This window comes from Anopheles coluzzii, chromosome 2, assembly GCF_943734685.1.
Source record: "Anopheles coluzzii chromosome 2, AcolN3, whole genome shotgun sequence".
Lineage (NCBI taxonomy): Eukaryota > Metazoa > Arthropoda > Insecta > Diptera > Culicidae > Anopheles > Anopheles coluzzii.
Window position 1 is genome coordinate 82,882,951 of NC_064670.1, and position 9,997 is coordinate 82,892,947.

At 49.1% G+C, this 9,997-nt stretch overlaps 2 protein-coding genes across 2 annotated transcripts; both read right to left on the reverse strand.

The window, feature by feature from the left end:
- Positions 1 to 855: 855 nt before the first annotated feature.
- Positions 856 to 3,653, reverse strand: LOC120953150 (transmembrane protein 161B). The gene is made up of 7 exons (XM_040372867.2): positions 3,450 to 3,653; positions 2,840 to 3,214; positions 2,691 to 2,770; positions 2,392 to 2,607; positions 2,199 to 2,315; positions 1,988 to 2,128; positions 856 to 1,909 (listed from the first exon to the last, which is right to left on the reverse strand). The coding sequence occupies exons 1-7, from the start codon at positions 3,450 to 3,452 to the stop codon at positions 1,279 to 1,281; spliced, it is 1,563 nt and encodes a 520-aa protein (XP_040228801.2). The 5' UTR covers positions 3,453 to 3,653; the 3' UTR covers positions 856 to 1,278.
- Positions 3,654 to 4,360: 707 nt separating this feature from the next.
- Positions 4,361 to 9,111, reverse strand: LOC120953148 (membrane-associated protein Hem). The gene is made up of 2 exons (XM_040372865.2): positions 8,976 to 9,111; positions 4,361 to 8,524 (listed from the first exon to the last, which is right to left on the reverse strand). Exon 2 carries the CDS (start codon positions 8,308 to 8,310, stop codon positions 4,945 to 4,947), a length of 3,366 nt encoding a protein of 1,121 aa, XP_040228799.1. The 5' UTR covers positions 8,311 to 8,524; positions 8,976 to 9,111; the 3' UTR covers positions 4,361 to 4,944.
- Between the last annotated feature and the right edge of the window lie 886 nt (positions 9,112 to 9,997).

Consider the following 9,997-nt stretch of genomic DNA (forward strand, 5'->3'; position numbering starts at 1 on the left):
TAAGGGTAAAAGCCCTCATCGTTCCAACACCCGCAGTGTCCACAGCTGATACCCTGGAATGTCACGATGGAAGGGATGTTGCAAGGAATGGGTAAAAGGGTCTAAATTTACACGGCAAAATCACAGTCTTTGGCGAATATGTAGACAATCCTCATGTATGCGAGGGCTCTGCTAGATAAGATATCCCTCATGGGGGTATTTTTTGTTTTTCGGCTGCCTCCATTGTCACTAAGAGGATAGACCTTTTATTAGTATACTCATCACAAGACCAGAGGATGTGGTCCAAGTCATGATAACCTGCTCCACACTTGCAGGCCTTTGTTGTTGCTAAGTTTATGCTCTGTAAATGCGCATCTAGCGATAAATGGTTCGACAAGAAACCAGCTGTTCTAGTGCTAATGAGGATTAGTGAGACAAATATGGCTGCCAATTCTGCTGTAAATATCGAACACGGTTTTTTTTTAAATTTTGTAAAAGTCTTCCACTGAGGTGTTATCTATACCAAAGCTAATGCCTTCTAGTGATGCTGAGCCGTCGGTGAAGAATTGTTTATCGTTGTCTGTATGGCCAAACTTATCCATAACAGTGTTGGGAATGGTCATCCAACGGAGACTGTTCGGAGTGGTCTTAGTTTCCTCTGTTATCGAGGTATCTATACTTAAGAGGGAACTGTAGGACTCTGGGAGTTCGACACGGTCTGTTAAAGTCATGGTACTAGGGTGCGCCTGTGAAACATAATCAGATAACAAGTCAAGATTAGGCTTTTGGATTCTAACTCATAAGCGGAAGCTGTACAATATTAAAATACGGAACAAATGACACAGTTTTAACATTGGGAAATACGACGAAGTCAAATGTGTTTAGAGTAAAATGGTTTTTATTGACAGTTTCTGTGAAATGTTATCTACTCTAATGACTTTCTTGTATCATTCACTTAGACCGAAGCGAACACGAAAACGTAAATAATAAATCTACAAACAAATAAACGAAAACCACAACAAAATTACGCGACCGGTATCGCATTAAGGCATAATCGCAAACACAAAGCCAAACATTACGCACAAAGGAGAAAAGTTAAAACTAGTAGCTGATTGACGATTGTGTTGCGTTGGATGGTGCAACGAAAATGCCGGCCCTCTTCATCGTACGGAGTCGGCGGAAATGAAGCGACGACTAAACGATCGACAGATGATTGCTTGCTATTATGTACATCGCGACATCTGCACCAGAGCTCGGTGGACAATGGCCGTGGAGGGCGTTTGGAGGGTAAGGTCTAGCTCACGATTTCGTAAAGTACGACTGATACACCATACCGAGTGAGCTGGCCGCGAACCAGATGAAGCAGCTCCACCACGTGGCAAAGCCAAACAGCCCACGGTACACGTCTTTGGTGAAGACCGACTTGAGACTTTGCAGCGACAGCTGGAAGCTCTGCGCGGTGGTGAGTATGTTGTCCTCTACCGGCACCTGCTGTTCCCCCTCGCCCTCCGGCGTGATGTCTTGGAAGTCGAGCGCATCAACAGCCGCTCCTGGCTCGCTGGCCACCGTTGCCAGCATCGCCCGTTCGTACTCCAGGTCGGCGGAGCACTCGTCCAGCGGCAGCGACTCCTTCAGCACTCCGCTCCACGTGTACTCGCCGAGCGTTTTGTACATGAGCGCGAAGAACAAGCACATCAGAATGGGCGCCACGTACTGAAGCGTCACGACGCACAGGTAGTAGAAGATGGAGGAAATTTTCTTCTGCAGCTCGACGTTCGTGATGCGGCCCGCTTCCTTCTTTTGCTCCTCGACACGATCGTACGCTAGGTTGAGGTAGGCTTGCAGGTAGACGGGCATTAGGAGGAAGCGCAACACAACCGCAAACACCACCGCACCGAGGCGCATCGTTTCGAACGCTTCCACCGAGAGGCTAAATGGTTCAGCAAAGAGAGTAAAGGAACGGTAGTTCGCTTTGGTTCTGCTTGAAGCATAATAAAGTAATACTTACATCGGTGAGCTCATGCCTGAGAAAACACGGCCAGTGAGGTAATCTCGTGCGAGCGGTTTAATCCACAAGACTACCAACAGAAAAGGCATTGCGAAGCTAACGTTTAGCAGCAGCTTCAACCAGAGACGATCTTGACAAAATCTGCGTAAAACGTAATTTTGTAAGTTTCATTATCATTGGCCAAGCAAAATGTTTCCCCAAATGTGCTCACCTCAGCGAATCCCAGTGCATGCGTGCCATTCTCAGTCCGGGGAAGGTAAAGAGCGCCCCTAGGATGCCACAGCTCACTGCGATGAAGAACTTTACCACGATCTTGGAAGCAGGACCACTGGAAATTGCCAACAAAAAATGATGTTTACAAGTTTTTATTAAGACTTTGTAGTGGATGCGTGGGGCAAACTTACGAGGAATTAAGCCCCTGTCCTTCGAGGAAGCTCGAAGCGCTTGTGTTGAAGCTATGATATGCTTTATCTAGGCCGACTTCTAGCGTGTGCTCTGGTACGATCAGAATGATCATCGCGATCAGCAGGTAGGCCAGTCCCGTAACGATACAGGTGGATCGTTCACCAATAGATTCCTCGCTCTTGAAATACTGCACTGTGAGAGAGGCAAGCAGTTTGCTGTGAAGGTATTTTCGTTAAGGAAATATGTTTTTAAACAAGTTTTAAAACAAATATTGAATGATTGTAGTTGAAAAGGATACAATGCGAAAAACACGACCAGAAGGCACCAGAGCATGCTCAAATTGACCTCTTCCTTTAACGGATAGAAGAAATGATAAACCTAGAAAAAAAAAATCATGGACATTATTAGCTGAATAGTTGAGTAGAAACTACTTTTCCTTGCCGTTACCTCGGAAACAGTGTACACGATGGCGGAGTACAAGCTAAAATCGACTAGCCACTGGTACTCGGTGTAGAAGCGTAAATGCACAATATCGTACGGCGAGATGGGAAGCGTGTCCAGCCGTATGTCCAGGCTGCGAGGAATGTGGAATGTCGACGACCGCTCGCCATTCGCCTGATGCCCGTTGCGTTTGTCCTTTTTCCCCTTGCCCTTTTCCCGCGGCACCCCGGACAGCTTCCGCAGCTCGTCGTCTGTCGGATGCAGGTAGCGCGTTAGCCCGGTGGAGCAAAGGATCCACTTTGCGAGCGAAAAGTGTGGACTCAGCTTTTGAATCACGCTGACCATGATCAGCGTGATGACCAGTTGTGCGCCAAGCAGTGCCTGGAGAAGGTGGGAAAGAATCGAAATGTGAAATCATGTGTGCTACATTCATCTAATGTAGCATCTCGCCGTTGCCCGGTTGATGCCGGCAAGCGCGCGGCCGAATGCATCGAGGAAGCTATTAATTTAGCACTAATTATAGAACCATGCTGCGACCTAAAAATAGGTCAACCGATTCGGGCGTTTCACAGGTGCGGCACGAGCCTAGGCGCAGTCTAACACTGTACATCCTTACCATTCTGTGGTGTTTTATCGCTTATCCTACGAATGTGCGTTAATGGTTTGTGCTCATCGGCATTACGAATGGCTGGCGGTGGGACGGATATCTGCAAGCGCCGGCTACGAGCACGTTTTCATACACGATTTCACGCAAGTTGGTTAGTTTATAGGTTCCTTCACGTAACAACCAATTTACTGCGGTAATGTTTTGATGTGACTTGGATGACAGCAGACGGCTTGCGGAATGCCGCACGGTCGCGCGAGTTGACACAAAGGACATTTATTTTGAAAAAAAAAAAACTCAATAAATGTTTATAAAAACACACAAAAATAGTTAAATGTACATGTCATAAACATTTAACTAAATTGCAGCGCAGAAATGGATTAAATAAGAAAAATTCCAGTTGAAAGTCGAGAACCGAACCTTCTGGCCGACTTGACGAAACAACTTAACGAAAGATGCAAATCCATATTAAAATGTTCGACAAGCTGCAACCGACCTTTGGAATCTTCAATTGCAGAACATTAAATATGCTAATTGCGGAGTTGCTTTACTCTGCACGTTTCCTGTTCTATCTGCATATTGAATGTTCCATTGCTATCCATGCTTTACAGGGTTTGCAAGGAGTTCTCATAGATGTGGGACACTTTATTGACTCTTTCATAGTGTAAGTTAACTGAATGTAATAGAAATTGGACTCCATAGCACCCTTTTTGGACAAATCCAATAGGAATTTTTTACGAGCCTGTCCAAAAAGTGTTCCATAGCCCAATTTCCATTATATGAAGGTCACTTCCCATAAGAAAAGTCAAGGAAGTGTTCCACAACTATGAGAGCTCCTGGAAACGCTGTATTCTCCCATTTTCGAAATCTTTACAACGTTTTTACTTCTACTTTCGGAAGACGGCAACACCGCAAAAGAGGTATGAAATTGAACTGTGTTTACTTTTATTTTTTAATAAGCTATACCTAGAGCGAGTTTATTTCATATTCGAAATAAAAAAAAAGTATTGCCAAATGATGGTTACACTGTGTAATGTGTGTTTTGCTGGATGTTTTTGTTCATACGATTTGTTTTAATGATTAAATGCTTTTCCCTTATGAGTGTAGGTTGTTGCACAGGTAGTTACGAACGGACGGACCGGGGCAGGGGAGCTCTGCTGCATAATCACAAAGACCGCCCCTGTCCCGAGCTCATCGCGGACCTTAACCGAAATTAACAGTGGAAATCGTACATCGATTCCGTTTCGCATCCTAAATTTGCTCTAAATAAATGCATCAGATGGAGGCTAGGCGTCGATGGGCCACCCCCATATGCGTGGATGCAATAAATAAATGTGCATAAAAATATGTGAAAAAGTTGCAGTATTTTTTGTTTCGTTTTCAGAATCGCCATGATTCAATGAAGAAGAGGAAGGAGCAAAAGTAGCAATCCTAAAATGCAGCGAATAGTAGTTTTGGTCACATCGGAGGGTGTTTGGGGAAGTGGGAATAAGGGAAGGGTCGTCTTTTAGTGCATCAGCTGCTCCTGCTTGTACACCGCGTGGTAAGCGTTGCGGATGAGCGCGTACGGGAAGCAGGATTCGAGCAGATCCATCGTGAGGAAGGGTGACTCCTGCACGATCTGATCCAGCAGCAGGTAGATCGATTCCCGGTTCTTGATCGCTTCCTTGTCCGATTCCTGTCCGAGCCGCAGCAGCGAGGAGCTGGCCAGCGCCAGAAACTCCTTCATCCGGTCCTCGATGTCGTTCTGCCCGCAGATGGTAAACATGGCGCCGAATATGTTGTTTATCGCCACCGCCATACAGTGCGTATTGTTCGTGTGCGCCTCGAGCGACGCCCGGTAGAAGGAGTTTTCGTTTTTGGCCAACTTTGGAATGCTTACCGCGACGAACACCATCAGCAGACAGATGTTCAGGTGGTCGCCCTCGTCCGGTTCGGACTTTTGGGCCTTCAGCGCGTTCGACAGGGCCGGATCGACCTTGCACTTCAGCCCGGCGGCCGACGCCATCTCGGACACGGTTTTGAGCGGATCGCCGCCCGGCACGTGCTCCTGGAAGTCCTTGATCGAGGAAAGCAGAAATGGGACGCGCTGCTCCAGCACGTCCACCAGCGCTTCCTGGGCGAGCTGCCGGAAGCTCAGTATCACGCCGATGATCGTCATGCGCTGCAGCAGATTGTCGACCTGCTGCAGCCGCTTGAACTGTTCCTTCATGATCTCCGGCTTGTCAAAGTTGCTGCGCAGTATCATCAGCACCTCCTTGTTCTGCACGACCAGCCGCTTCAGCTCCTGCACCTGGTTGGCGATGTGCCACATGAGCGACTCGTTCAGCAGCTTGATGCCGTACGGCCCGATCAGCTCCGCCAGCGCGCGCAGCTCGTTAAAGTCGGAAAACTCCTCCGGATTGAACGGTATGTAGCCTTCGGGGGAGATCGAAACGAACGCTTTCTGGTTGAGCGAAAACACAATGTTGCCACCGCTGACCTTGCGCAGCAGCGCATCCGAGTACCAGGTGTTGTAGAGCGCCGCGATCGTCTTCTCGCCGTGGCTGTCCTGGGGCTGCGTTTGCTGCAGCAAGCAGTTGTTGAACACACGCGTAATGTCGATATGCACGTAGTTTTCCACCGTTTGCAGCACGTTCATGTACGCCCGCACCGAGGCCAGCAGCTCCGACGGCTTGGCAATCTCGGACGTGTCCGGGCTGTACATCACCATACCGACCAGCGCGCGGGAGAAACGCGTCTCCAGATGCTGGCACAAGTACTCGCGCGGTGCAAACGCGTACTCCCACACGTTCACCGTGGGGCAGTAGTTGATGGCGTAGCACAGCTCGGTCAGTGCCATGTGCAGCTTGTCCATCGTGGTGAGCAGCTCGCGCGTTTTGCGGTAACTCTCGTCGCCCGGTCGCCGGATGTCGTCCATGTGCTTCTTGTTTTTGTCCTTCTTCTTGCGGTTGGCCGCCGCCGACAGGATCTTCGCGCAGTGCTTCGGCAGCAGCGCGTCCGCCATCATGCACTGCTCGTCGCAGATGGTGGTGATGATGTTTTTCGCCTCCTTTGCCATCTCGTCCAGGAACATGTTCACCACCGAGAGCGATCGTTCGCGGATGTGGTGCCGCTCCTCGGGGCACATCTCGTGCGTACAGTTCTGGAAGTGGCTGCAGATCAGCGGGAACGCAATGATGTACCGGTTTTGGGCCGGAAACTCGAGACACATGTGGAACTGGTCCTCGAACATCTTGTTGTAGAAGCAGAAGATCGACAGATCGGACGTCTCGACGAGCGACTCGTCCAGAAAGTCGACCATCTTCGTGTGGAACACCATCGAGTCGAGCAGCCGGGCCAGGTCGGGAAAGTCGGTAATGCGCACCGCCGATTTGGCGCTCATGAACGTTTGCAGCCGGAACCAGTCCAGCCGGAATGCGCGAAAATCAAACACCTCGTTGTCCTCGACCTGCTTCACCGACAGGCTGACGGCCGTCTTGTACAGCGACGACAGGATGATGCTCTCGTCCTCCGGGCACATCTGCAGCTGCTGCATTTTGTAGTTCAGATCGATCGCATCGTACCCGGACAGATACTGCACGTAGTAGCGCTGCATCACCTGGCTGTACTTGCGCACGAGCGCGCGCAGCTCCTCCATGTGGAACAGCAGCTCGGGCAGGTGCCGATCGACCAGGTCCTCCGTCGACTTGCCCTTGCTCTTCACCACCGGCGGGTTGTCGTTGTGCCGCAACAGCCACAGGATTTCATCGCGCGCATAGCACAGCCCAATGAACACGAGCAGTGCCTTCGGGCCGAGCAGACCCGGCTGATCCGTCATGATGAGCGCCAGCTCTTTCAGCGCCGTGCGCAAAAACTTGCGCCGCTCGCGATGCAACAGTGCTGCCTTGGAGATGGCCTGGTTGTAGCACTCCTTCACCTCGGAAATGCGCTTCCCGTACCCCTTGATGCCCTCGAAGTTGGTCTGTATGTACTGGTGGATGTAGATCACCTCGTCGCGGAACAGGGCCACCACCCAGCTCGAATCCAGCGCCGATATCCACATGTTGCTCACCAGGCCCTGCTGCGAGAGCGCTCGATGGTCCAGCATCAGCCCAAAAATAACCCATCGGTCGAGCGTTTCGAGCGAAATGTACTCGCATGACATCGTGTCCGTTTTGGTCGCTTTCAGCAGCATCGCGGGCGTACCGATCAAGCTCAGCACCTGCAGCTCGCGCCACTTCTCCGCACTGAGGTTGCGCATCGAGTAAATCTTGGTGAGCGAGTTGATGGCGCTCGACAGCAGCCGCTGATGGGGTACGAACTCTTCCGACAGCTTCTTGATCGGCATGTCGTAGTCGATGATCATCTGGCCGAGCCGCGGGAATGCCTGATCGCTCTGGGTGTGCTGCATCTCGTACGCGGCATTGAACAGCCCCAGCACGGCCTTCCGGTCCTCGACGCGGGACAGCAGTATCATGAGCGACACGTACGTCGTCACCAGGTCGAGGTAGTTCTTCGTCAGCTCAAAGTTCAGCGTAATGTCCAGATGGATCTGGAGCGCATCCATCGTGGTGAGAATCTCGCACACATTGTCCTTAAAGTCGAGCAGATCGACGAACGTGTAGTAGTACAGCGAGAGCGACTTGATGATTTCCGACTTGATGCTCGCGATCGCCGTCAGCCCCTTGATGTCGATGTTCGGGAACCGCTTCACGATGAATTTGATCGACGATTCGAGCGACTTTTCCGAGAGGAAGCCGGGTTTCGATTTGGTGTCGCCGCACGCCTTCTTTATGTTGTAGATGCGCGTCAGTATGCCCACGCCGCGATCGTTCAGGATGATCAGCTTTTCGGCGATCTTTTGCTGGCTCGGATTCAGCTGGCGAGCCATCGTGGTTTAGCTTGCGTATTTGCGTGTTGCGTGCGTGTGTGTGTGTGTATGTGTGAGTTGCGTACTGATACGGGCGCGTTCTGTTCTGTGCAATCGGCAATGCTGCTATCATCCGCCAGGTTGGTTCCCCCGCCGACTAACGCATTGCTCTTGCAGATTTGGATGGCGTTATGCTCGGTTCGTGCTTCGTGCGCCACGCACAACACTGTTTGGCCTGCAACAAAAAGGGGGGGAGTTGAAAAAGAGGGAATGTTAATCAACGGAAACCGAGGGTAGCAGGCAGTTTAAACCCAATAATCATTCGACCGGGAAGTGGACGCTGGTGCGTGCTGGGAGCTCGCTTCGGCATTTATATTTTCCACCCTCTTCCTTCTCTTTCACTCTAGTTACATTGTTTATCACATTCCAGCATCAACAACAAATGCACTTTGATGCTTAGCTCATCGCGGCTATGGGGGAGGTATTTTTTGCTTTTTTTCTCTTCCTCCTATTTCTCTGCACCGTTGTTGACTCATGTGCGGTCGACGGGTGGTAGAGAGGGAGGAAACCAAAACTGGGCGAGTCCATGGCAAACATCGGTAGGCCCTAGTCTTGAACACATAATTTCACTGGCTACTGCACAAATGGTACAATATTTTTAATGCATTTCATGAAACGACCATTACCTCTGCCGTTTAACAACACTTTCAGCGATTAGTATTGGCTTTTTACACTAATAAAACACTTTGTATTATTCAGCACCACATTAAGCATCGGAACACTCTTCGCACAAACACAAACGACATAGGGGGAGAGAAAAATGCTGTACGTGTGCTGTCAAACTTCGGGTAAAAAAAATTGCTTCGTGCTGGTACAACGAATGACATTATACCAGCTCAATTTTTGAATAAAAATTGCCTTACAAAACTATTGTTTTTATAAATTTTGCAAAATTTATAATTTTGAAAAAAAAGTTAAGTTTTTTTCTATAATTGTTGATGCTTTAAATTAAAAACATTGTTCATTTTCACTTTTGTAAATGGATCGCCCACTGTGATTGTGCAACGCAATGCTAACGCCATCTATTGGCTATTTTGTAACAAAATGGTTTGTGTATATGCTACAAGCAAAGAACCAAATCTAAATTGTCGACGTTGTGTGATCTAGTGATGGGCAAATCCGGGTTTTCAGATCCGACGGTTCCGCCTGGCAAATCCGGGTTCGGGAGGGTTCGAATCCGAAGGTAAAACTGGATACAAATGGAGAATCCAACAAGAGTGAGTCCCTTGCCGACACATAGAATGAGTGAGTTGGATCTTTAGGGTCGCCATAAATGTGGTCCCTATTTTTTTTTAATTGAAAATCACAACACACCTTGCGAATGCGTTTAGCACAGTTTACTCTGTTTTATAAAAGTTAAGCTTTGGAACGGTATGCGAGAATAGACGCGAACTCAAGCGTCACATGTTAGACTTCATGTTAGAGGGTGGAGACTTCGGGAACCATCTTTTATAAGTCGACCCAGATCCAGGCATACGCTGATGATATAGCAATAATTAGTCTTCGGCTCTCCTATGTAGCTAAAGCCCACCAAGGGACCGAGCAGGCGTCAACCAACCTAGGACTGTAAATAAACGAGGAAAAGACCAAACTGATGGTGGTTACATCAGTGGCCCTACCAACAAAACCAAACTTACGCAGCGGTGAC